General features: G+C 29.5%; 7 protein-coding genes and 1 long non-coding RNA gene across 17 annotated transcripts in view; 4 read left to right on the top strand and 4 right to left on the bottom strand.

Moving 5' to 3' along the window:
- LOC109595746 (histone-lysine N-methyltransferase 2C-like) overlaps window positions 1–1,089 on the top strand; it is a 30,230-nt gene extending 29,141 nt beyond the window's left edge. For all 9 annotated transcript variants that reach the window (XM_049965201.1, XM_049965200.1, XM_049965205.1 and 6 more), the window contains one exon: window positions 37–1,089. In XM_049965201.1, the coding sequence (XP_049821158.1) occupies window positions 37–129 (93 nt within the window). In that variant the 3' untranslated portion in view covers window positions 130–1,089. The remainder of the gene's footprint in view (window positions 1–36) is intronic.
- Window positions 1,090–1,162: 73 nt separating this feature from the next.
- LOC109607417 (carbonic anhydrase 3) lies at window positions 1,163–2,244 on the bottom strand. The gene is made up of 4 exons (XM_020023900.2): window positions 1,989–2,244; window positions 1,686–1,933; window positions 1,412–1,636; window positions 1,163–1,361 (listed from the first exon to the last, which is right to left on the bottom strand). Exons 1-4 carry the CDS (start codon window positions 2,206–2,208, stop codon window positions 1,203–1,205), a joined length of 852 nt encoding a protein of 283 aa, XP_019879459.1. The 5' UTR covers window positions 2,209–2,244; the 3' UTR covers window positions 1,163–1,202.
- Window positions 2,245–2,328: 84 nt separating this feature from the next.
- Window positions 2,329–5,916, top strand: LOC109595748 (MYCBP-associated protein-like). The gene is made up of 7 exons (XM_049964390.1): window positions 2,329–2,790; window positions 2,842–3,231; window positions 3,282–3,514; window positions 3,562–4,164; window positions 4,216–4,781; window positions 4,859–4,990; window positions 5,042–5,916. Exons 1-7 carry the CDS (start codon window positions 2,477–2,479, stop codon window positions 5,696–5,698), a joined length of 2,895 nt encoding a protein of 964 aa, XP_049820347.1. The 5' UTR covers window positions 2,329–2,476; the 3' UTR covers window positions 5,699–5,916.
- Window positions 5,726–9,344, bottom strand: LOC109595747 (carbonic anhydrase 7). Its single transcript, XM_020011168.2, has 5 exons — window positions 9,103–9,344; window positions 7,365–7,538; window positions 6,846–6,987; window positions 6,171–6,507; window positions 5,726–6,069 (listed from the first exon to the last, which is right to left on the bottom strand). Exons 1-5 carry the CDS (start codon window positions 9,182–9,184, stop codon window positions 5,932–5,934), a joined length of 873 nt encoding a protein of 290 aa, XP_019866727.1. The 5' UTR covers window positions 9,185–9,344; the 3' UTR covers window positions 5,726–5,931.
- Window positions 9,345–13,804: 4,460 nt separating this feature from the next.
- LOC109595750 (carbonic anhydrase 2) lies at window positions 13,805–21,850 on the top strand. 2 transcript variants are annotated; one of them, XM_020011169.2, is made up of 4 exons: window positions 20,476–20,641; window positions 20,696–20,872; window positions 21,094–21,359; window positions 21,413–21,850. In XM_020011169.2, the coding sequence occupies exons 1-4, from the start codon at window positions 20,488–20,490 to the stop codon at window positions 21,737–21,739; spliced, it is 924 nt and encodes a 307-aa protein (XP_019866728.1). In that variant the 5' UTR covers window positions 20,476–20,487; the 3' UTR covers window positions 21,740–21,850. The 2 variants fall into 2 exon arrangements, with proteins under 2 accessions (XP_049820346.1, XP_019866728.1); XM_049964389.1 differs by lacking the exons at window positions 20,476–20,641; window positions 20,696–20,872 and adding an exon at window positions 13,805–13,917.
- On the bottom strand, window positions 19,336–20,011 carry LOC126264845 (uncharacterized). The gene is made up of 2 exons (XR_007547460.1): window positions 19,947–20,011; window positions 19,336–19,889 (listed from the first exon to the last, which is right to left on the bottom strand). It is a non-coding gene; the product is annotated as an uncharacterized LOC126264845 (long non-coding RNA).
- A 507-nt stretch (window positions 21,851–22,357) lies between the features above and the next one.
- On the top strand, window positions 22,358–23,014 carry LOC109595751 (signal recognition particle 19 kDa protein). The gene is made up of 2 exons (XM_020011170.2): window positions 22,358–22,521; window positions 22,573–23,014. Exons 1-2 carry the CDS (start codon window positions 22,451–22,453, stop codon window positions 22,961–22,963), a joined length of 462 nt encoding a protein of 153 aa, XP_019866729.1. The 5' UTR covers window positions 22,358–22,450; the 3' UTR covers window positions 22,964–23,014.
- A 1,541-nt stretch (window positions 23,015–24,555) lies between these two features.
- Window positions 24,556–25,823, bottom strand: LOC109595744 (uncharacterized). Its single transcript, XM_020011164.2, has 3 exons — window positions 25,733–25,823; window positions 25,390–25,542; window positions 24,556–25,175 (listed from the first exon to the last, which is right to left on the bottom strand). The coding sequence occupies exons 1-3, from the start codon at window positions 25,779–25,781 to the stop codon at window positions 24,562–24,564; spliced, it is 816 nt and encodes a 271-aa protein (XP_019866723.1). The 5' UTR covers window positions 25,782–25,823; the 3' UTR covers window positions 24,556–24,561.
- Between the last annotated feature and the right edge of the window lie 723 nt (window positions 25,824–26,546).

The raw sequence follows: 26,546 nt of genomic DNA, 5'->3' as shown, positions 1-26,546 counted from the left end.
TCTTAACAAAAATATACGTTCATTTTACTGTTCCAGCTGGCTTACGATTATAAATTTGAATTTGAGGATGATCAACACAAGATATCATGCATGTGTGGCGCTCCGAACTGTCGCAAATGGATGAATTAGGGCGGATTTAAGTTATTATTCGGACAAACGCTGTTAAGTTAATGTATAATTGTTTAGAGGTTTTAGAAATCTCCCTCGAGAATTGTTATATACGTGCTCCTATACATAGAATTTGTGTACATAATTGTTTCACGATTGTTTTTTACTAGCGACTAGAACTGAAACAGACTGTTGCAGTGCCATTTTTTATTCGTCTCACAATGAGAAATTAGGTAGAAAATAAAAAACACATTCCATAGAAAGATAGATATGTGTGTGCATTTATATATTTTGTTATAAATGAATATGAGAAAATATAATTGATAATAATGTCTTTGAAAGGACTTGTGGCTTAGGTTAGGGACCAAAAATATCGTTGTTTCCCCGACCGACTTTGTACATAATCCCTATCAGTTATTTATTTTTTCACAAATCGCGAGTGATAGTTATTTATATTGCTAGTTAAACAAACGAGTGACAATGAACTTTCCATTCGTGTCACCGACAGAGCCTTTTTTACAGCCTTACGCAATATTCACTACCACACCATTGAAGGATACTTTTTTAAGATTGCTGTGCAATATCTCGATTTTTTAGGCAATTGTATACAAATACAAACTTAATGTACTTTTTAGGTGTACATTTTTTTAAACTTGTAATTACTTTTTTACCGGACTTGGTCCAAAAATTGTTTTATTTCTATTTGTACATTTCTTTTTATTTGCGACATATTGTGAATATACATAAGTTTATTTGGCGACTTTCTATTGGACAATAAAATTTTAATATTGAACTTTCATGCAATGTTTGGATTTTCGTTGTTCACTGGTTATTACGCAGTTTAGATTAAGTTAGAAGAGTGACAATCACTTATTGTAGTATAATTTGTATTAAAGCACTACCTGATTAATGTTTAATTGTTTATGTACAAATATAGACTTGTATATGCATTACTGTAAATATATTAATTAGAAATTTTTATACCATGTTTTAATCAATGCATTGGATTACAAAACAAAATGCTTATTTAATTTATCAAAATAATACAGATGTGTTGGGGAGTGTTAAATAATAATTTTATTCAATTTATTTTATTAAAGATCCTCTTCTTTATCAAACGGTTTTAAGGTGGCATACTTTGAACCTGAAGGATTTACATGAAAAATAGTTCTATTCTGAACTGGTTGTAACTTTCTACAGTTTTTCTTCAAAGGTTGTTTATTTGAATCATATAACATTCGTAAATAGTTGACCTGGAAAACATACGTATCACTTAAAAAAGTATTATTTGCATTTACACTACTTGTTCATATGAAACTCCAATTGGTGTTCGTCCAATCAACCAGAGGACGAAATGCGTACACTCGGCGGTTACAACTGAACCCCAATAACAAAAAAAATCTGACTCGAACGGCTTAACAATCTTCGACAAAGGAATGGGTGTAATTTTAAACGAAGTGTTGGCTTGTTGTATGTTGGGAAGGGCATCCATAAGGTACTGGAAAACTGGATTTTCTCCCCCTTGAAGCTGTTAAAAGAAAATGTAATGAATAAATTTAATATTAATGAATACTCACTCGAATGAAATAGACCAGAATAACTATTCCATCTTCTTCTTTTAAGGCGGCTTCTTGGGTCAAGTAACTGCTTTTAAACATAACGACATGAAGTTCAGCGGAATGTTTTATACCGTCTGTTGTGTGTTCACTGCCTTCCATGTCGTTCACGCCCCAGTGGAAATGTATTTGGGAAAAAACGTACTTATCCTTTAATGGTCCCCCATCTATATATGGGCGTTCCTCAAACCACTTTGCACTTATGATCACTAGAAACTAATACTATTATCAGATGATGGGAAATTTAGTAGCAAAATTTGTTACCAGTGTGACCAGAATTTGTTATTTTCATTTTCTTCGGTCTATTTTCAAAATTATGCCATTCCAATAATGGTGTTTCAATTATGTGTGTGGTAGCTATATTTATGTCTATAGGGGATGCGAACACTCCTTCTTTTCTAATAATACTCCTAACATAGCCTTGGATTGTCGGATCTTCATCAATTTCTTCTTCTATTTCTATAACTGATTTAGGATTTGTCATAATGTTAACTCGAATTTAATCTAAGAGTATAGAAAATACAACAAAACTGATATATGTCAAAAAACTGTCATAAGTGAATTTAACAAATCTCACCAATAAAATGGAATCTGATGAGGAAGATATAGTCTACTTAAAAGAATATAGTGATAGAGGAGATGGATGCCAAAGTTCAGTTTGCTCATGCACATCAATATTTTCCAGTCAAAAATGTGATGATATCGCTGCACCAATAAAAAACTGGAATAATTGGCAAGAAAAACGAAAAAAAATGTACAACCATCTTTCAATGGCCATTAGTAGATCTGCTGGTAGTTTAGTTATGAATTTGGGTGACTACATGTACTACATTAATGAGGAGAAACGTATGTTGGAAAACATGAAAATTCCTGTTAAATTTGACAAGTACAGAGGAAATCCGGCATTTTGGAAAACTCCAGTTGCGTTGCATGACCCTTGTTATAAAAAAGATCCCAGATATTTGGCATATATGACCAAAGTTGAACGAAATATAAGGCCTGATATGGAATATAGTGGTGTTCCAACAGTTGTAAGGGAAGAACAAGGATTAATGCAGTCTACAAGGTACGACAATTTATATTTTTTATAAGCATGACTAAATTTTTAGATTTTTAGAAACATGTTTACTAAATGGAAACAGGGTAAATATCGTATTGCACAAATGAAAAAATTACGCAAACAATTAAGTGTTATACAACCACATATGCCAAACTGTTGTGAGTTGGCTTTGTCTGGACATAAAGTGGTTGTTGTAAATGATGAAGTACAAATTAGGGTAAAAGAACTATCTGAGGTTGCCGAAACTTTTACGAAAAATCCGTCTCATTCTAAAACCTTAGATAGTCCTACAATAAGTGTTCAGTCCTGCATAATTAACAATATTCGAATTAATAAATACTTAAGGGAAACCAAGAAAACTTTTATTATATTTGAATATGTGCATCCTGACAAAGAACCATTTAGATCTAATATCACCTTTGTGAACACAGGAACTATTACATTAAGGTAGAAGAAATAATTTAAAAAGATAAGTTATAAAAATAAATATTTTTCAGATTTAACTTCGCCAAATCTGAAAAACCAAAGAAATATCAGAAGTGGTATAAAAAGTCAACTATACCTAGTCCATTTTATTTTGATAAAGAGGAATTATTAGTGACACCCGGAGAAACTGTAATTTTACCGATTTGGTTTACATCCCCCCACCTTGGAAGATTTGCGGAAACGTGGAATATTAATTCATTACCAAAATTTAATGTCGATGTTATAATGTGTATCCGAATGTTGGGTAAGAATATTAAATCTAATTTGTGTTAAATTACAATATTTGTACAGGTATTGTTACTTCCGCAAAAATTACTGATAAGATAATGGAAATTAAAACAAAAATTTCTTCAAAGGCTAAACGTAAAATGATTCAAGATACTCTCAATGAAATCTTCGACTCCCTAAAGTATAAATCAACACCGGTGACAACAAATATTGTGTTCTGTGAGCCTGAATTGTTCGAGGCTATAAATCAGGACAACGACATATTTAAAATAAATTCTACATTTACATATGATAGAGATACAATTGGAACTTTAAAAAAATTTTACAAGGAAGTCAGACAAGATAAACATCCCTTGGAATGGAATTTTTCCATAAAACAAATTAAAAGAATTACTCGAGAAAGAGATTTGATAGATTATGCAGAAGGACTGTATCAGAAAATGTTGATATCAAATGAATCCCGTAAATTACAGCAACAAGCCTTACAACTAGAAGAAGATAAAAGGAAGGAGGAAGAGTTGAATTGGATGCCACAGGGTGGGGCTAAAAAGGGTAAAGGTAAGGAGAAAGGAAAAGGTAAGGCAGATAAAAAGAAAAAGGATAAAACTAGCAAAAAGAGTAGCAAAAGCAGCAAAAGTTCTAAAAAGGATTCTAAAAAGAGGAAAGGTGAATAAAAACCCACTTTAACAGTACATTTTAAATATTATGTTTTTGAAGGAAAAAAAGGTGGAAATGAAATCCAGGAACCTATAGAAGAACTTTTGGAACTGTATCCAACCCGTTACAGGCAATTAGAAGCTATCTTGCAAAAACTCCGGAGACCTGTTACTATAAAAAACGAGAATAGGGAGAAATATTTGTATGTTTTTGCTACATTACGGGCCTGCTTTACCAATATGTCCATGGAATTATCAGCCTTAGATGACGAATATTGCACATATTTGTATAAATCAATAAAATATGTAAATTTTAGCACGGATTGGTGCAGAAATATTCCGGAACGTAGGATCTATGAAAGATTTGATGATGTTTATATAGAAAGATCAAAAAGAGTATTTCCCGCAAGTTCGGCTGTTTTGCCAAAGACTGAATTATTGACGGGCATAAATCTAGAAAATTCAGAATTGGTATATAAAGTTTATTTTGGAGGTGACATAGAGTCTGGCCAAAAGGAGGGCAAAGGGAAGAAAGAGAAAGGAAAAAAGAAAGCTAAAAAAGGCAAGAAAGATACTAAAGAATCGTCAAAAAAATTACAATCTTCCAGTACCAGCAGACTTATCAAGGTAAGTATAATAAAAAATTATGCTGTAGGAGGATTAATTACTGAAAATTACACTACACTTTAATTTTTTTATTTTAGAAACCTGAAGGAAAAAGTTTTGATCCATTTGGCGAAAATTTCGTTTTGACCAAATGTGTTGAAGATAATGTTGCTGATTCCGTACAAGACGAAATTATTAAAGTAGTAAAACAGCAATATCAAGAAGAATGGGTAAATTTATTTTAAAATTAATGTGTAGACCTCTCATTAATTTACTTTCAGATGTCCAAAGAATGGTATGAATCCTACAGAAGAGGATTGTATTACACCATTTATTTAAATTTATGTCAAGCAGTGGATGCCGTTGTTGACACACTTGAATCTTATAGAATCGACTCCGCTGAAAGTCGGTTTATAAGAGACATAGTGGCTTCACAGCCAGCTGATGATAAATGTATTTTTCACCCAAAACCACAAGTTCCTCAAGATGAAGTCGAGACGCCTACAGACGAAACCACAATCAATACACAGGAGGAAATGGACGCATTCATTAATGAAATATTAGAAAAACATTGGAAACGGAATACACAAACCAAACAATATTTAATTCGGGGGTTATTGAGCACTGGTAAGATGGAAACAGCAAAAAGTGTATTCACTTTTATACAAAAGAAGGAGGTGGAAATATCTGAATCGGAGACATTAAAAGGGATGCAGGACAAATCTACTGACGTCAAAGATTTTGACGTAGAGTTTTATCCCAAAGAATATGAACTTCTGCAGCCCCTAAAAACTAAATATGCATCTAGTTCTTCTTCGTCGACTCTTACAAAAAGTGGCGACTTGTTCTATTACTTGGATGAAGATGAAATTAGCGTCTCTCATGAGTTCAGTGATATTAAAGTTGTGGTGAAAGAAATTGGATATACGGATGACTAAAATGTTTTAATCTTTAAATTAAAAAAATATTTATATTCGGTTATATATGGATTATATAATTAGAAAATACAATACAGTGTTAATAATAGGTCTGTTACACATATCGAATATTTGATAAACAAGACAATTTCATAAATATACTCTCTTACTTTCTACATTTGCTATGTATCAAAAATATACATATATAATTATAAAATTAAATATATAATACAAAATTATATCTACAAACAAATTTATTCACTCTTCCTGTGTGACCTAGCATAAATAACATCTAGTTTTTTATGTGCAGGTGGTGTTTGAATTGGTCTTGTGTTGTTAACAATTGTGTGTTTCTGACATGGTGTAGAATTAAGACTTCTGAATGCCTGGACCTAAAAACAAATAACATTATTAAAATTGATGTTTCTTGAAGTTTTATACTGTTATTCTAAGTATTGACGCAAATTTAACTACAAAACTTGATTTCATCTACCTGGTTCCTGTTAACATGAATCGGTGTAGGATATAAAATCCAAGTGACGCTTTCGAAATAAGGCTCTGTAGTGAGAGATCCTTGATAAGTGTAATAGCCTTTGCATTGGGCTGCCTCTTTAATCCAAGTGAGAGAGCACGAAGGCACGTTGGTGGTGGTGTTGATCTTGACAATGTTTTTCACGGCCGCGGTCAGTTTATTGAAGCAAGGATGTTCGTCGTCGTCGGTCGCCTGCAGAAAGAATGCAACTACGGCCAATCCGTCGTGCTGGTCCTTGGCCTTGTCAAAGCTACCGTACTTTTTGTTGTAGTGTACGATGTGTGCTTCCATTGAATAACTGTAAATTTTAATATAAATGTTTATAAATGGAAAAATTTCGACTATTACTGACAAAAATAATAATTTGTTTGTTTAACATTTCATGAAATTTGATATACACAAGCTACTTAAGCAAGTAAAACAATAATAAAAAGATAGTAGCATGTTAAGTACTTAAGACGATGTAAATATCAATTTTCTAAAATGTTTCATCAAATAAAGTTCTATAAAAAAATCAACAAACAAGTGTGCCTTTCTTTACCATGGAAGGGCCTCGTTCAAATTTGTCTGTTTTTAAATAATTTTGTAACAGAAATTACATGATAGATGAGAAGTTTATTAATCTAATAAACTTACGCTTTCCCTTCGAAGATGTGTTCGCAACCGCTGTGATCGTCATCGCTCCAATGAAAATGCAGTTGCTCGAAGACGTACTGGTCCTCGTGCAACGGTCCACCCACCAAAACCGGCAATTCCCTATTAAAGAACCGCAGCGTTGCTGAAAAATAAACATCACAAAAACCGTAAATAAATAAATTGTCGCCTTCAGACGCGAGATGATTCATTTGCTTTAACAGAAGTGACTCAGGAACAAATTTAATAACGTGGCCTTGCACAATGTTTAAGTTTATTGCCATCCGGAAATATCAGGAATATACAGTTGTATTCAAATTAAGTCATTATCAGAAGTGAATATGGTAAATATAGAAAAGTAAACATTTACGTTTTTTAGCACGTGCTTATGGAACAGCAGACAGTTTACATGAATTATGTATGATTTAGCATTTTATTGTGTTATTCACAAAATAAATTTGCATAAATTTTATTTCGGTGACTCTTTAAATTGCTCTGTTTTTAATTTATTAAAGAGTTTACCTGTAAACCCATTGTTGGTGAAAGTGGCCTCACCGCCTTCGTCCCAATGTCCGTGGAACTCCAACGGTTCGAAGTGATCGTGGTGAATTGAGTCACCATGTGTAAGTTCTATTGGTGATTGAAATTTCTCCAATCGCCAATTGTCAATGATGATGTGTGCATCTTCTTCCTCGACTAAAACAATACAAAATATCCAATCAAACTGTACCTAATCGTTGATTTCAAATGTAGTTAATTTACTTTCTTAAATTTTCATTAAAACATCATGAAGGGGACGAAATTGTACACACTTATGACCTACATTTTTTGTTCATGTGGAACCGGTTTATTTACATTAATGTGCTATATAATGAAGCAGGGATTGGTGGAGAATTGGTCTGTCATTTATATTGATGGTAAATGAACCATGTAACTTCAATACATGAGATACGCCTTATGAATAATTGTTGTGTTGTTGTTACTAAGAGATACCTGGGGGACAATATTGTCAAATGCAGTAAAATATTTTTAGTATTTATTTAAACATTTCCTTAGAAGCTTTTCTACATAATCAATAAGTGGTCAGAATAATGAAAATATGCTTATACAATATTGGTTTTTGTAAAAGTAATTTCGACGAATCCATTACCTGGGAATAACCACGGAGACAATTTGCATTAAATCTTGGAACCCGAGGCATAAAATTAAATTGGATGATTTGAAATGTTTGTTTCATTGATCTATGACATCATTCCACACACCTTGATTTCACCTTTTTTTGTTAAAGAGCTTGTTGCGTAAGAACTAATCAAACTGCGTCAAACGAACTACTACAAATTGCACCATGGACAGGGGTTTCACATGCGACATATATAATATGAATGACAATGTTTGCTAAAATAAAGCTAAATATAATAACATGCCTCACTATTTTTGGAAACAATATCTAAATTATACACAATTTTAAATGATTAACTGTGTAAACTATGAATTTAAAAATAAACATGTTTTTATAAGTATAATTTGTGTCAAATTTATAATATATAAATTACATAAATTTATCTTACAATTATGATGTAGTCACTCATTTTATCTTTTTAAATTTTAATAATATATGGAGCACATTGTATGATGGTTTTAATTAATGAATGACACAGGCATTTTTTATTTATTTATATTTTTATTAAAATGACAAGTATTTATATTACACGTGACTAGTTATTTTCTTATAAATTTTAAATGTTTAAAAAACATGTTTGCCTCAGGTATTTTGCATATCTTATACAAAATTACAATATTTGGTGGTTTTAAATCGTCACGTGAAGTACACAGCGGAATATTTACAATTTAAATAAATGTATTTTTTTAAACACAAATAAATCATAAAATATTTAACAATCCATAATTATAGACGTAAAAAGATTACTTAAATCAACTTAGTTTATTATAGTGACATCAAAGAATTTTATTGTTAATAACAATTATTTAATTTTAGTAGGTTCACACGTGTCGGCCGCATAAATATTTTCAACATATATTTACATATATTTGTTTACATAGAGAACTTGATCAAATTAACATTCAAAATTTTATGAATTTTCTTAATGCCAATTTTACCATTTAATTTTATATGTGACAAATCAAATATATATTGTTTCATAAAATAATTATCGACAAAACTGACTGTCATTCACGTCCCACATTTCGCATTCAAAGCATGTCATCAACACACGCCAAAAACTGAAATTATCAAACTTACCAGTATTCTTCACTGGTTCCTGCGGTACATCTGGGCAAAGACATTCGTTTTTTGTGGCACCTGCAACAACGGTTCCCGTCATTTTCAACGTTAACGATTAGGAAGATAGATAAAACGCCAAACGGAATAACGTAAACACTGCAAATACGAGCGACACGCCGACTAGTAGGTTAACCGTTCGAAGTATTCTGACTCAAGTGTAGTAAAAGACCGCTTCCGAAAGTGGTTGAGTAGTTTGCGCAGACGCTTTGGAATCCCTGAAAAATATTGCCAACGTACGAGGCGTTTTGTACTTTATATAGACATGGATTTTATTGCCCGTTTTATTTATTTACTGCGATTGATAACAAATGATAGGAGTGTATTATTTTCACTGATCGTGAGTTACGGTTTCTGTTGGAAAGTCTATGAAAATTTTGTTGAAAAAATAAATATTTAAAATTTATAATGTAATTTCTTAATACAAATTACAGTTACATTTTTCTAGTTATAATTAAAATTCAAATATATATTATTATTCATTATTGCGCAATTATTTCCAATTATAATTAATTTTGGTATTAATTTATTTCTTTAACTAATATAATAAAAAATAAATTTGATAGGAAAATATAATAAATTTTTGTGAGATAAAAGTATATTATTTACACTAATCGTGAATTACGGTGACTGTTGGAAAGTCCATAAAAATTTTGTTGGAAAAATAAGTATTTAAAATTTATAACATAATTTCTTAACACAAATTTCAGTTACATTATTCTAATTATAATTAAAATTCAAATATATTATTCATTATTACGCAATTATTTTCAATTATAATTAATTTTGGTATTAATTTATTTCTTAAACTAATATAATAAAAAATAAAATTGATAGAAAAATACAATAAATTTTTGTGTGATAGGAATATATTATTTTCATTGATCGTGAATTACGATGACTGTTGGAAAGTCTATGAAAATTTTGTTGAAAAAATAAATATTTAAAATTTATAATGTAATTTCTTAACACAAATTACAGTTACATTATTCTATTTATAATTAAAATTCAAATATATATTATTATTATTCATTTTTACGAAATTATTTCCAATTTTGGTATTAACTTATTTCTTTAACTAATATAATAAAAAATAAATTTGATAGAAAAATACAATAAATTGTTGTGTAAATTAAAATTACGTAATTTAATGTTTATTATATTTTTCCACGAAAGTGAAAACATTAAACAAATGTGGTTTTATTCCCACCCATTTATTGTTGATAAAATTTATATTTTGATATCATCATAGTAACACATAAAAATGCAGCGAGTTGACATCAATACATCACATTTTTGTAAACTCCATCTGATAAATAAAATCATTATTAGATATCAGCACGTGATATTCTACGCAACTTGATTTCTTTGAACTGATTCAAAACTTACGTCCAAGGTATGATGTCAAGATTTATTGTAGAGTATAAGATAACAATGTGTACGAACGCAGACTTTTCACAAACATTACTCACTAATAAATAAAATAAAGATATAAACTCACGTGATCCGGAAATCTTAAATGTGATTTTACTGATATTATCAAAAACTGACGCCATTTTACAAGACAAATCAATTAAAATTTTATCAAATTTGTTGATTTAGATCTAGGAATTTTTTTGGTGCATTTATCAGATAAATTGTTTTTAAAAATGTGGTGCCCCAAGCAATCTTAAGAAACTTGTTTAAATAATGTGGAATTAGTGACCTATCTTATTATTTACAGAAAGAAATTTTATTTGTCAATTTTCCCTTAGGAATATTTGATGCGTTTATCAGATGAATTTTTTTTAAAAAATATGATACATTCTACTCTAATACAGTCTTAGAAAGTTTGTTTAAATTATGTGGAATTAGTGACCTATCTTATTATTTACACTAAGGAATTTTATTTGCTGATTATCATTTAGGAATTTTTAGTGTATTTATCAGTTGAATTATTAAATATATGGTACACTGTACTCCAATACAGAGTTAGGAAACTTGTTTAAATTATGTGGAATTAGTGACCAATCTCATTATGTACACTTAGGAATATTATTTGCTGATTTACACCTAGGAATTTTTAGTGCATTTATCAAATGAATTGCTTTTAAAAATATGGTAATAAAATTTTCGGGAAGTTGTTTAAATAATGTAGAATTAGTGACCTATCTTATTATTTACACTTTAAGAACATTAAATAACAATATGATAAGTTTGCATATTTCATTGAAAACGAGCAAATAATTAGCTAAATTAGCTGTTATTTTAATTCGTGACGTTCACTACTAATTTCGTATGAATGATGATGCTAAATATACTAATACATAAATTAAAGCTGAAAAAAATTGTACAACCCTGACCCCAATTATTATGTCCAGTAATGTGTTTAATAACTACACCCCAAGCATAATAATTCGTTGTGGTATTAGCTTATCTCAAAACAATAGTGTAATAAAAATCTTTTAATCCTGATAATTGGGGAATTCTATTTTGCAACTTCTGATATAAGCCCACTGTTGATAATTGTAAATTCAACAGTTAATGTACACATATATGTTATTATATTAAATGTAAAACTTATCTTGTCAATGACTATTTTAAAATAGAATAAAGTGAAATGCCACAATTCAAGTTTATTTTACCGGTTTGCATAAATGAAGGATTTTAAAACTTTATCACTTATAACTTGACATAAATTATAGATTATCAATTTAATCTAATAACATTGTTCAATATGATAAAAATCTTTACTGATATTTAAAAAATGGTTAGATATGACTGATTTAATTCAGTTTTAATAAGGGTACTTTTAGTATTTGTTTAATAACATGAAATTTGTCTGGAGATAAGGAGAGGTGTTAATGCATTGACAGGAATTAAATGCATTGACATGGATTAATTAATGCATGTATAACTAACTACGTCAATTTGTCTTTACCCAATATAAGTAAATGTGTATAGCAGTATCGTAAATTGTTTTATAAACATATAATTGAGTACTTACGTAAAATGTACAATTAATAACCATTAAAAACGGTATTTATGGAAGAAAGAATTAAATACAATGGTGGAAATTATTATAGCAACGTTTAAAAATGCTAAATATTTTAGCCATAACTCTTTTAATTGATGTAAAATTGATGTAAACTGATAAATAATAATTTACTATTGTTATTTTATGCTGCATTAAAAAAAGATACCATATATTTATTTTATAAAATGTATAAAACATATATTTGAAGAGTTCATTTAAATTTGTATTGGATTATTTCCATGTTTCAACGTATTTCATAAGGTCATAAAGATAATTTGGTCATAAGCCTTACCTTACTTTAGAATCTTATGACCGAATTACCTTATTAAAATATTTTAATATATCCAAAACTAAATTAGAGACAAACAAATTTGTTATTTTATATCCCATTACATTTATATTTATGGTAAAATAAAATTACTATAAACTAATATTATATATAGTATAAAAATTATCTAAATTTGTTATATTTTAATTTAAATTCAGGAGATAAACTAATAAACCTTATGACCGATTTTACCTTATGACTGATTTTACATTATGACCGATTTTACCTTATAAGCTTATGACCAAATTAAAATCGGTCATAAGGTAAATTGGTTCAACATTCTTCAATATATAGAAGCAAATTGTTGTCTCCTACAACATTTTGTGTAGTTTTGTCCATAAACAAAACAATCATTTTTTTTATAAATTAAATTTAGACTCGATATTAAAAATTACTCGTCGCCACTGTTTTGTGGACCAGTGAATGTGATTCTAAACAAGTCTCATTGGGCACATTTTTAGTAGAAACTTTAAACTTCGAAAGTTCCAGTTCCTTCAATTTGACTTTTATTTCAATTGACGAGATTAGATTGTTTTTTTTTGCATTAACGACTTTCTTTCAGGTTTCTCGAACTCAAATTTTTTCATATCTACCAATTGGCTGATTCTCTAAAATTTTTATTAATGCGGGAAACGATTGACTTATTTAGCTGTAGACTCTTAGCTATCTATTCTTATTTCTCTCGGTCATGGTATCACTGAATTATAATTTTTCTTACAGTTTCAATTAGATCAATGATTAAATAATTATAATAATCAAAAGACCGCAAGTAAATAATCAATTTAAATTCATAGAGAGCTAAGAAACACCTTAAAGTAAAAAGTTGGTGACCACTTGGGTAACAGAAAAGAACTATCTATAGGTACTGCCATTTAATTCAAGTAGGACAGCTCATATTTTTAATATTTTTTGTTGCTATAATTATGACCACAAGTGAATGTAGATAAATTTATTACAATAAGTATAATTTTGTGCTCATATTTTTAATAAGTTTTGTTGCTATAATTATGGCCAGAAGTGTTTCTAGTAAAATTTATTACAATAAGTATAATTTTGAGTGCGACAATATCTTTTTTTCATTTATATAACGTGGACTTACTTTTTTAACATCCTTAAATTAATAACTTAAATGATGAAAACATGCAAAATTTTAAGTAATTAATTTATTAATTCCTTAGATTGCGAAATGATAATTAAGACAAGTGATAAACATGACCTTAAAATGGGAATACAATTAGTACAAAAAGATCAACCTGTTGTTTCCTATAAAACCGGTTTATGATATAAGTAAGTCGTAGTTGATAATTTGGTTTGCATGAGCAACAATACGACCAGAAACCATGGTTACATAAAATGTAGATAAGCAACTATTTTTGGGAACATCGGATATTGGGACTAATAATCATCGGAATGCCTTCGATGTTGTCAAAAGGTTAGTCTTAAAGTCCACGCGATAAATCTTCCAATTCTCGGAATTCAAGTGAATCGCCAAAAATCAGACGGGTATCGCGGATCGGTGAGACTCGCGTGACAAAACGTGACATTCGCCCGTTTGCCCGTGAATCGGCCGACCTTGATAAAGTGTATTTACAAAAATCCGACGAACCAATATTTACAAATTTTATCTTTAGGTCGACTATTGCGTAACGGAACATTGCACTTCTTAATTGGCATTTTAATTAACGTAATTAAATCTAATTATCCAGCAATTAGACTGTATGAATGTTTTGTTCCCTAATCAAATAAATTTGAGTTATGTTGAAAAATACTAACTAAACATGCAAGTTTAATTTATCCCCTGAATTTAAATTAAAATATAACAAATATATATTAATATATAAAATTCTTATGGATAAACATGCATACGTAAATATTAAAATACACAAATTTAATTAAAATAATTAATTCATTGATTAGCAATTAACAATATGTATTTAATTAAATATTGTATATTTGTAATATAGTTAATTATTAATTTCATTTTAAATTTAAATGTTTACCTTCGAATATATTATATTAGATTATTTTAACTACCAGTGTAAAGATGTCAGCACTTCATCTTAGTTAACGATAGGCAACCAATATTTTAAACTTAAATAAGATATCAAATTTCCCATAATTTTGTGGTATTTTAAAGAAAATAGTTTATGATTTAGTCATGTGCCAATTTTTTAAATTTATTTAAGTATTGTATTATATAATAAATTTTATATTAACTTCATTTTAAATTTAAATATTATACATCTCTTTTATAGCATATGGAAATTTCTATTCAAGATTGTTCTCTCTGAAAGTTCGAGTTGCGCAGATGTCAGATTTGATTTACCTTAATAGCTGACTTAAATATCGAAAACAGAAAGTGTGGTAAGTTAGTCTGTAGTCAAAATTTCTTACATTATAAAAAATTATTATAAAATATTTGACAAACCAGCTACAAATATTTAAACAAATTATTTTGCTTTTTAATAATGAATAAATTTTGAAATGTTTTTGTTGTTTTATTTATTTTTTTATAGCCGTTAGGCATAAACGTAAGGAATGTTCACTAGACCAAAGAAATTAGACAAGTTTTTTAGAATTATTTGAGTTTTTAAAAAAATGAAAGATCTGTTCATTTTTAATATTTTGATTTTATAAAAAAATATAAACCGTACATTTTTTAAAATATCAATGTAATAGATCCAGTTATGTTTAATTATTACTAACTATTAATTATTATTTAATTATTTTTAAATAATAATAAAAATAAATAAAAAAATACACAATATACATTCAACTTACTATATTTGAATTTTAATTGTATTAACAATTTAAAATTTGCAAAGGATTCTTACTTTTTAGGGGAGTAGATATATAGTATTCTACACTACAAGGGAAGAAAGTTTGAGATTCCTGCACTGCGCGAGGCGTAGCCGAGGGCAAGATAGATGGCGCGCAGGGCAGGGCTCTCAAACTTTCTTCCCGTGTAGTGTATACTATTTTTCTTACTACCTCGGTCGAAAGTGCGTATTTTGCTCCCCGGTTCCACGACAGAAAAATACTATTTTCTGCCGCGGAACCGGGGAGCAAAATACGTACTTTCGACCGAGGTAGTAAAAAAAATTAATTTGTTGCTGATTTGTTTGACTATAAATTTAAAGATGTCAGCTCTTCACTTTAGTTAAAGTTAGGCAACCAGGACTTTTACTTCAATTATCGTAAAATTTTATTTTTTTTTTTAACAGTAAAAAATGCAAATAATTTATGAATTGGGATTGTTTCACTAATTTCAAAAATGATGTAACAATTTGGATATAAACTGTAAATTAATACTTAAAAATGGACACAATAAATCTAACATCTAGTTTTCCTTACAAATTTTTCAAATTTCAAAAACTATTACGTATTTGCTGCAGGAAAATCATCCCTGAAACTAATTTAAATTTTGTTGTAACTGTTCAAATTGACAAACATTTAAAATAAAAAAAGTATCACAAGAAAATCATTCAATAATTTACGTTGACTTTGGAAAATCCTGGATAATCATAAAGGTCACATCGTGATCATACCGTCAAATTCACATTTTTAAATGTCACATTTTTAAGATAAAAGATAAGTATTATCATTTACATATGTATTAATCACTTAATACACATTCATGTGTTAACATTTAGTAAATATAATTTAATATAATACGTAAAATTCGCATGAAACAGGAGGAAAAACTGATATTTCAACATATTTTATAATAAGGATAATAAAGATTAAAAGCTTCTTCTAATTACTATAATAGTACTAATTTGTTTACAACTACAACTAATTATGTGATCTAATGCATCTAAGTAGAATGAAAATTGTATTTTTTTCAGAATAATATCTGGAAAAAACTATTTATTGATTTGGTAACTTTGGATAATTAATGTTGGGCAACTAATTTTGCGGTGTAATTAAGAAAACAAAGCCATCGTTTTATTTTTGCGTGTCTGATACAGTTAATCCAATAGGTCAGTAGGTTCGTCATTTTCAAGTCGATATTTTTACATGTAACATTATAACTTATATTGATGAGCGAAAAAATATTATTTTTTACTGATAAACATTTTTTTAATTCAGTGCTCAGTAGTCCTGTGCAGCGACTTATACTTACTTGAATGAGCTTTGACTTTCTCCTTCCACTTCTGTACAATACGCTTATTAGCTTTAGATAAGTTTGTAATACTCTTTGCTACCGTTTTATTACCAGTTTTCTTTTGAATCAACTTCTTGACTTTTGTCGCACTTTTATCATCGTTCAAAGCGTCAGTTTGACCGACTTTCACTGAGCTTTTATCGTCCTTCGCCATCGCGACTAGGATGTGGGCATGTGTACTATGAATAGTTGTCGCCTCGATTTCTTTAAATATACCTTAAATTAATCGATACTTGCTGTGACTAATGGCTGGCAACGTTGGTCTTTAGCCCTGGTTAACAATTTAAACTACAAAAAATGGTAAACATTAGTTTTCTTAAGAAAATTGATGCTAATTGCAGAGCATGAAGTACATACATCATTTACGATTCATTAATCACGTAGTGAGCTTAAATTTTAGACGAGAACACGAAACATGTGAGTGATATTTATGTGTCATGAAATAAATAAAAATTAATTAATCAACATGAAATGTGTGTGAACTGAAAATATGAGATATTTGTTTCTTAATAATAAATTATTAAATGGAAAGTTATTTATAATTCACTATTTTCAAAATAGATTTATTTAATCATTAATCAATGATTCATATTCAATTAATGGGGCAAACAATATGCAATACATGTAGAGTGTTTCAAGACTACATCTGAAATCGATATATTTGCTAACAACGAAAATAAAACAAACTTCCAAGTGGAAGTTGGATAATAAACTAAAATAATTCCGTGATAATTTTAATAACAATTAATTAAACTGAAATGGTGTTACATAATTTTAATTAAATGTGTTATAAAAATTTTATTAAATTTTAATTATTTTACTTTATTTTGTTTACTTCTTTTCAATTTAAAATTAAGTTGAAAATTCAAATATTTCAATTTTTTTTTAGAATTGGATTAAATGTTATCTAAAAAATTTTTATTAAATGTTTGATAATTTTTTAATATAATAAATTGTTACTGATCAACTGATCACATTGTACAAACAAAGAATTGTGCTTGAACTTTAAAATATTATCTTGCATTTTATATAAGAAATATATTATTAAAATCCAATATAATCACTGTTGCTAAGAATGTGAAATCAATTTAATCATTCAAGGCCAGTGGATACCATCCTATATGGAACTAAATTTTAGAACTCATCTCTAAATATATAGAAACCTTATTTAATTTTACCACCAGCACACATTTACAACTCAACGCCTGATTATTGACAAACACACGAATAATAAATATTCCCAATGCTCCCCAAGATCGATATCAACGTGTTTATTCACCTGTTGGCAACAGCACTCGACCGCCGCTGCCGGACTACTCACCGGACTCACTGTCTTCGAAATATCCATCCACGTTCATTTTAATGGGACAAGGGCAACGATAATCCCCTGTTTAATTAACGTCGCAGTATTTGTTTATCGATTCGCAAACTTGATAACTTATCAAGTATTTATTGCACCGGATTATGGGAACGTAGCCACCCGCACTGACCACGGCCCGTTTGGAAGAGATTTTCCAGTTCGTTGGGGGAAAACGAGTGACGCAGTTCGCGTGATGACACCCTCCCGAGGGAATTTACGGGACGTAACGGGATGCCTGGCATTTTGCATTTGTGACGCAACCGGCTTTAAGTTGGGTGGCGTTATGCAACGCAAATAATTTACCTTCCGTTGTCGGATTATTATTGACTGATTTATCTGACGGGTCAGGTCCATTTTAAGTTGTTTTAAATTTGGATGATTGAAGTCTATGTTAATGTGTTAAAACGGAAAATGATTGACTAGTTAGTTGATTGTGATGTTTAGGTTGCTGTCATTAGAGGATTAAATAAATTATCATTATTTATTAATTTTTTGACTTTGGGATAAATTTAATAAGATTAAATTTTTTTAATACTACTGTTAATATCACCATTTTTGTTTATATAATTAATGTTTAGATTTTAATATTGTATATACCATAAGTTTAGATTGTCCATTATAGAAAAATCGAAGGAGTTAATAATGAGTATGATACATTTCTTTTAAACGTATGTTTGCTATACAAATATTAATAAATTAAAAATAACTCATGTCAACTCGTGTTCACAAATATTTAGTTTGTTGCTACGATAAATTATAACTTCAGACATTTTTAATGGTTCACATACATCTTCCATACATATACTAACAAAAATAAAATTATTAATAAAAATTTTTATTTTATACATATTTTAGTAATTTTTCTATTCCTTTATCCTTACAGTTTAAAATGAGATCATTTTCTTAATATTATAAACTTTAATTAACAATAAACACATATTTATTTTGTTGCAATTATTGGCACAAATAATAAATAATAAAAATATTTTTCAGATAGATAAATATGATTTATGATAAAGGCATTATAAATCATAATTTATATATTTGTAATTTTATGATTTTAATTTAAAATAATTTAGTGATAAAGCAATTTAGTAATAATAACAAATAAAGTTAAATATTGCAATTAAAATCCATACTAATATTTGCTTGTTTTTTGATTATTTATACAAATAAAAGTCAATTAATATTAGTTTCAGGTAGATAAAAATGATTTATGATAAATTTCGTATTAGTTTTAATTTAATTGCTGATATTTATTAATATTTGAAGAAAAATCAAGTGTCAAAAGCAGAGCAACTATAAAATAAAACAACCTTACGTACATTTAACGTTACTTTATTTAGTATATAATAGTATATCCACTATTTTTAATAGCTTTCAAACATCTTTTTTTCATTGATTTCAGTAGATTTTCAATATAATCGTTAGACACTTTTTTCCACTGATTTTGAACTTCTTCGTAGACTTCATTCAAATTTGGCAATATCGTTGTATAGATTTTATTATCAATTTCATCCCAAAGGTTTTCAATTGAATTGATGTGTAGGCTTTGTACTGGCCACGACATTACACGTAATCTTTAAGAAGCAAACCATCCTTTAACTAACTTAGAAGTGTGTTTTGGATAGTTATCGTCTTGGAAGGTTCACCTTAAACTCAAGTTGTGTCACGATAAACGAAAAGATATATTAGCCTGTCTATCTTAACCAGAGTATCCATGCCAAACCAAGAAAAAGACCTCTTCTTCCTCCGCCATGCTTCACAGTAGTGAAGTGTTTTCCATTGCTCATCTGTCTAGTTCAAAAAATTAGTCTCTCTTTTTGCAGAAATAAAGGGCTTCTTGCTGTATTCTTTCTGGTAAAATTGGATTTGTCTAAAATGATCGATTTGTCTAAATTTAAATCGATTGCAATTTTACTTTGCTTTTCACCATTCTGGAACTTTGTACAATTTGTTGTTTAATTCGTATCGATAAATGGCATTTTTAGCTTTCAGAATACAGAAATAAAGTTAAGTGAATCACCCTATGTATTTTCGGTTTACATTATTTAATTTAAACAAATGGGTTTTTAATTATTCAATGCAATAACAACAAATTTGTATTTACATTTGTTTAACTGAAATTATTATAGAAATGAACCATTATGTTATTATCAACCATTAACAATTTTCCTTATCCAAAAAACTGATGATCATAGAAAAGGCACTTGACGATAACCTCGTTGACTTTGATCAATTTTTTTCAAATTCTAATAATATGCAAACATTTTCAAGAGCCTGATTTTTCTTTTTATGACTTTTCAATTTTTATTTCATAATCTGGTTTGTTTCTGAATTTGAACTATTAATTAATTTGTAAATTTGACTTTGACATCATAAACCAAAATTGAAATTATTTTGACAATAGTAGTCAACAATATTCAGCACGTAATCTATTTGCCAGTCGTTCATTAAAATCAAAATTTCTTGTAATGGAAATCGTTACGTCTCTACTGGAATGGATAATGAGTAGTTATGCCGTCCTGATTGGATTTGCAGTTATAGGAATCCTTTACTTAATTGATTTGTACGCAAACACTCAATCGGAAGCTTGCGAACCAATTTATGACTATTCTTTATGCAATGGTGAGTTAATGTATAATAAACTGTAGAATTAGTATAAACTTTAGAATTTGACAGGGCCCCACATCTGGGATAAATTATATCGGGATGCAAACGGAAGAAGACAGTCTCCGATTAACGTCAATACTTATGCCGCTATTAATGTGCCTATTGAAACATGTCGCCAGTTGTTTTTTGGGCCCAGCTACCACTTTCCACCCAGTACAATGACTTTATTCAATAATGGACATAACAGTAAGAGAAGTGACTTAATACTTGCAAAACACTGTTTTGAAGAATATATCTATGTTAACTATTTATTTTCTTTAATATTTTGATATATCTCGTCTTTAAACAGATTTTAGTGCATTAATGTGATGCCTTCTCATCTTGTCCTGTGTTGACATTGTTAATTAAATTAAGATATAAATTATTTTTTATAAACATAATTATTTATCTGTACTGAAATATTTTAGTTATCATAGACGCCACGTGGGGTCCGGACTTAAGACCTATCTTGAAAGGTGGACCCCTTTTGCACGATTATGTATTTGGAAATGTGACTTTGAGATGGGGTCCGACTGACGATGAAGGTTCCGAGCACATGTTGGATGCAAAGAGATACGCGATGGAGATGCAACTTTCGTTCATCAAGATAGAAAACGAAGTTATGCCACTAAGGGTGAACGTATTGAACGCCGCCAAAAACGGAGATCTGGCTTACGTCAGTTACTTTTTCATGGTAAATATCGAATTGAGAAAGGGGAAGTATAAATTTAATTGTGGTAATTTCAGGTAACTCCAGTGGATAATCCGTATATGGAACAGATCGTCAACAATTTGGAAAATGTAAAGTCTGTTTACGCTTCCGTTAACATAGAGCCAATGCCTCTAAGCCTTCTTGCACCAGGATTCAATAGAAAATATTTGACTTATGAGGGCTCTTTAACTTATCCACCATGCACTGAAGGCGTGCTTTGGATACTACAACCTGAAGCCTTAACCATATCTAGGCGCCAGATGAAAAAATTCAGAAAACTCACAGGGGCCAATGGATTGATATTAAATAATACTAGGCCTGTACAGAATTTACATGAAAGGAACATTCTCTTTTATGATTAAGACTGTTGACTGTTGTAAATTGAACTTTTATATATACTTATTGAATTTATCTATGATTATTTTATACAAAAAAATTTATTCTTGATTATGACAATATACAAATTCCCTATATTTCCGTCTTCTCATTTAAAAATTTGACCAAATTATGGGACCGTCTGTAAAGACAAATTTACAGTCGAAACCACTTGGAGGAGCTTGCTGATACCTTTAGCGAAGAATGATGATGTTCAAAAATTTATTCATTTACTAATTTTGAGTATTCCAAGGAAAGTGGAAGCTGTTCGTAGAGAAAGGGAGAATCGACCAAGTTGTTATTTTATTTTAATTAATTTTGTTTTAATAATTTCCTGAGTAATTTGGAAATATTAGTTTCATTACTGACTTAAAGATTCTATGTAATTTTGTTTAAGTTATGCAGAATGTTATCAACACTTATTTTGATAATAAATCTGTTTCATTATAATGTCATTGGTATTGTGATTTTTGAGATAATTTGAATTATTCACTTCATATGTGTGGTTTTTGAATGGTTGAGGAAATTCCACAAAACGACATTTGTTGCCATCTATCCGCAAGCCGATATTAATCATACGAATTTAACAAAACTGACATAGATGGCGCTATTCTGCGTCCCGTTTGTCAATACTCGTGTCAAATCTGTCAAAAGAAACAAATATAATTTCGTGAATAAAATCTAAACACAAGTTAAAAATGCAGTCTCACTCAGGGATGCCCGCCCCTCTGCGCTGGAGTCCAGACAAAAAGCACAGTGAAAGGGAACGGTACGTTATTCAACACATAACCTAGAACATATGTTACCAGTTGAATTTCAGATGGATTTGCATTTATCCAGCATATATCAATAGTAAGAAAACTCTGGCACAAGGCAGGAAGATAGCTAAGGATAAATGCGTGGAAAATCCCACTCACCAGGAAATTAGGGATGTTCTGTTAGCTGCTAACCTAAAAGTTGGAGTTGAAAACAAACTGTACAGTAGGGAAAAGAGTAAGGAATTGTTGTACAGGGGCAGAATTAGAGTACAACTTAAAAATGACGATGGATCATTGTGTAGTCCCGATTTTCCCACTAGAGAGAGTTTAATGTACCATTTAGGGGAGATGATCCCAAAACTGAAAACGAGACAGAATAAAGGTGCCACTGAACCACAACAAAGTGCAGGCGGTAGTGGCAAGGGTAAAGGCAAGGGCAAAGGTAGACGTTAAGATACATATTTTATATTTTTTATGTAATAAAGATTTATTATAAGTTTATTACATTTTTGTGTTATTTTAACCACTAATACTTAGAAATATTGACTTGATTCATCAACAAATTCTACATTTCAAACATTATAAAGAGGTGTGCAGATATTAAGTAATAACAAAAAATAAAGAAATACACTCATAGGTTACTGATAGTTAAACACATCTTATTTGTTCAGACATTTATTTACAACAATCCTTAATTATCAATATTATAACGTTCTTGCATTAGATTAAGGGGAATATTAAATAGAATTATTTTGTCATATGAATATATTTTTTATAATTTGAATCAGGATTAGTTTTTGTTTTTTATTCCTTTTTACAAAATTATAAATTAAATTTATGAACACCTTTTACATGAATTATTTATACATAGGAGCCCGCTGAATATTAACTGTATTATTTAATCATGTAGATTAGCAACAAGTTTAATACGGTGTCGGTCCTAAAATTAATAGTACAGAAACCAACTTATCCGAACGCTTTACATAAAAGCTCACCTAGTTCCACTATTCCCTTTTGAATATCCAAAGTGTGTTCAGAATAAAAGTGGATTATGAAACTATTTTAATCTTTACGACCATTAAATTTACATTACGGACTCTGTTCAACATTCTTTTTACCTTAGCGATGATAAAATTGTCAAAACGTGAGTGCGACCCATAAAGCTGCCAGATCGTGTGCCTGCTTTTAAAGAACGGGTTCAGATGAACTTTTGCAGGATATAAATTGTTTTCTTTTATTTTTACGACGGAAAATTATTGCGGTTTTTTTATGCGACAGTCGATGCGGCCGCAAAGTTTTCTTTGTAGATCCCGAGAATATTTCAAAGTTTTATTTTGTTAATTACAAGATTTCTTTGAGTTGAAAACTAGTTCAGGTCTTTAAATTTCATCAGTACAATTCACGACTCGAAACATCTTAAATCGTATTTATTTAAGGGGTCGCCGTAAAGTTCTTTTTCTGGCACATAAATTCATTTTAAAGCTCCGATAAGTATGTAACGCCACGAGTCTTGCACACACTACGAACTCGCTAACAGTACCTATGCGGAAGTTAACGGGCTTCGTACAAATAATTTATCGGCGTTAACTTTCAAACGTTTTAATTCACCTTTGTGCTAGACCATTATTAATAATTTATTTGCCCTCGTTGCTAGAATTTATTTTATTTACCTTAGCAATAAAAGTTATTTTCAATTAGACGATTTCAAAGGCGTCGACGTTATGTCACCCCGGGGACCTTAGTGTCTAGGGCGATTCAAGAATTTATTTGGTTTAAATATGTAACAGAGATTTATTGTGTAATTATCTTGTAATTCATGTCATATTTGGGAGAATGTTTCAATGCTCACAATGTAATTGGTACTATTGTGGACTTTTTTGTTTTTAGAACAAATGTGTTTATTAATTACTGCTTCACTCAAATAAATACAGATTAACTATTAAACAGGGTGTGGCTGTTTTGAAATATTTTATATTTTTTAACTTACTTTATATCACAAATATAATAAACCATGTTTTTGATGAGGTTTAATTAAAACTAAAAAACAACATTTAATCTTTATTTGAAAGTTCTACATTTGCAGTTTCAGTAATTTCACTTGTTGGAATTTCTGATAATCCCGCATCTAATTTATGATTGGGCATTGCTACAGTAGACTTGATATCCTTGTTTTCTTCCATGAATTTCTTTTTCTTCATTTTCAATTTTTCCAGTAAATTTTCGCCTGCATTTTCGGACTGTCTGCTCTTTAATGTCGTTGGCAAAAGCTTTTTCATTTTGTCCTTCCTTTCTGCCAAGCGAGCCTTCAAGTTGCTGATGTTGGATTTATTTTCGGCCAATCTACTTTTCAAATTATTTAAACTTTCCGCAATTGGGCTTTTGTTTATCGAATTAATTAGGTTAGCTTTCTCAAAGACTTTTCCCTTAGAAATGGGTTTTGAGGTGAATTTCTCGCCAATTTTGTAATTATCCAGTGAAAATTTGTTTGCTGGTTTTATCGTTGGAAATTTAAAATTGGTGTTTAATTTTTTGGGACCTTCAACTAAATTACTGCTAGAAATTTCTTTTTTAACACGGGACGATTGGCGACTAGTTATTGGCTCCACTGTTATCAACTTTAAGTCCATCGTCCGGGCATTCTTTAACATCAATTGCAAATCAGCATCTAGAAACATAATAAAACATTTAAAATTCCATTGAAAATAAAAATATTTTGGCTTAAGCTTTTTAAAATTTAATTCACTCAAATATGAATTTATTCGTAAGCCTTAATTTGAAGCAATTTGTGTTGTAATTAATATATTTTATTACTATTATAATACTGCATTTTTTTAACGTAACTAACTCTAAAAATAGAAATAAATCTAATGAGTACGTACCATCAATGTAACTGTCAATCCAGCATTTACAAATTTTATACTCAGGTATAAATTGAGCCGTTCCACCTGATCCTGCACAAATACTGTCGCACTGCCATTCTGCATCGATTAATTTTTTGAATTTTTCTTCCAACTGCTTACACTTCACATGCTCTAAACAAAAATAATAAAAACAAAAAATATTAAAAACAGTCTAATAAGAAATTAGGTCAACAATCTTTCATCAAAAACATAATTTATCATAATTAAATCGGTCTTTTAATGAACAAATATAAATCAGTGAGGGACGAGGAAAACTATGGTAATTACACATCAAAATTATAATTACAGATGCAAAACTGACCTAAAGCACATAGAAGTGCAATTAAAAAAATGCACCGTTGCACAAACATGAAGGCGAAATCAATTTACAGCACCGCACTGCCAACACGGCCAGACTGACAAAATTTAATACTTTGATTTAAATATGCTGTTTCGCTATAAACGCTGACCTGTTCAAACATACCGAATCCAAACAATCCGTATTTGTATAATTGATTTATATTGCCTAATTTCTCAATGGTTATTGTTATATATTGTTATGGGTACTAATTTACTGGAAATCCTATTATTGTCTGCTGATTTAAACAAATGCTCGACACATTATTTCACTGATTGTTGTAATAAAATTTTTGGTCCTGCAGGAACTGAGTCCATTGATTTACGATCGAATTGGGACGGGCTGATATTGGCTTTTTACCGTTTCGTACCGCTTTTGTGGCGAATATCGTTTCAGTTTTCATTCTCTAGTTTGTAATTAAATTAAAGTCTAATTTAACTGTTTTATTATTACACTATCTCGTTCATTTCCAGATAATTAATTTAAATTACTGTAATTGCTTTGTGTGAAATTGTTTTCAAATTTCACAATAATTAAATCAAATATTTGAAAGCTGTTTGAAATTGTAAATACTGTATTATTATTATTACTTTATATACATCTAATTAAATTACAATTATTGTTTCTTTTTATAAAATCCATTGAGATTCAACTTTAGCTTTAAAAAGCTAAAATAAAGTAGTAGTAGCATTAGAATACAAAAGTATTCTTTTTTAATAATAGAAAATTATCAAATATGGTCATGAATACTTAAACTAACATTGTTCATTTTAAAAAA

Source organism: Aethina tumida, chromosome 3 (genome assembly GCF_024364675.1).
Source record: "Aethina tumida isolate Nest 87 chromosome 3, icAetTumi1.1, whole genome shotgun sequence".
Lineage (NCBI taxonomy): Eukaryota > Metazoa > Arthropoda > Insecta > Coleoptera > Nitidulidae > Aethina > Aethina tumida.
This window is presented reverse-complemented; position numbering and strand designations above follow the sequence as displayed.

Coding starts and splice junctions, on each gene's coding strand:
- LOC109607417 (XM_020023900.2), bottom strand. CDS start 2,208: ATGACAAATCCTAAATCAGTTATAGAAATAGAAGAAGAAATTGATGAA. Junction 1,934..1,988: donor AACAAATTCTGGTCACACTG/GTAACAAATTTT, acceptor ATTAGTTTCTAG/TGATCATAAGTGCAAAGTGG. Junction 1,362..1,411: donor TTGGAGTTTCATATGAACAA/GTAGTGTAAATG, acceptor TATGTTTTCCAG/GTCAACTATTTACGAATGTT.
- LOC109595748 (XM_049964390.1), top strand. CDS start 2,477: ATGTACAACCATCTTTCAATGGCCATTAGTAGATCTGCTGGTAGTTTA. Junction 3,232..3,281: donor ACAGGAACTATTACATTAAG/GTAGAAGAAATA, acceptor AATATTTTTCAG/ATTTAACTTCGCCAAATCTG. Junction 3,515..3,561: donor AATGTGTATCCGAATGTTGG/GTAAGAATATTA, acceptor ATATTTGTACAG/GTATTGTTACTTCCGCAAAA.
- LOC109595747 (XM_020011168.2), bottom strand. CDS start 9,184: ATGACGGGAACCGTTGTTGCAGGTGCCACAAAAAACGAATGTCTTTGC. Junction 6,988..7,364: donor CACCAACAATGGGTTTACAG/GTAAACTCTTTA, acceptor TTTATTTTTCAG/CAACGCTGCGGTTCTTTAAT. Junction 6,508..6,845: donor CACATCTTCGAAGGGAAAGC/GTAAGTTTATTA, acceptor TAAAATTTACAG/TTATTCAATGGAAGCACACA.
- LOC109595750 (XM_020011169.2), top strand. CDS start 20,488: ATGGAAATCGTTACGTCTCTACTGGAATGGATAATGAGTAGTTATGCC. Junction 20,873..21,093: donor ATTCAATAATGGACATAACA/GTAAGAGAAGTG, acceptor GAAATATTTTAG/TTATCATAGACGCCACGTGG. Junction 21,360..21,412: donor ACGTCAGTTACTTTTTCATG/GTAAATATCGAA, acceptor TGGTAATTTCAG/GTAACTCCAGTGGATAATCC.
- LOC109595751 (XM_020011170.2), top strand. CDS start 22,451: ATGCAGTCTCACTCAGGGATGCCCGCCCCTCTGCGCTGGAGTCCAGAC. Junction 22,522..22,572: donor AAGCACAGTGAAAGGGAACG/GTACGTTATTCA, acceptor GTTGAATTTCAG/ATGGATTTGCATTTATCCAG.
- LOC109595744 (XM_020011164.2), bottom strand. CDS start 25,781: ATGTTTGTGCAACGGTGCATTTTTTTAATTGCACTTCTATGTGCTTTA. Junction 25,543..25,732: donor TGCACTTCTATGTGCTTTAG/GTCAGTTTTGCA, acceptor ATTTTTGTTTAG/AGCATGTGAAGTGTAAGCAG. Junction 25,176..25,389: donor GATTGACAGTTACATTGATG/GTACGTACTCAT, acceptor TTATGTTTCTAG/ATGCTGATTTGCAATTGATG.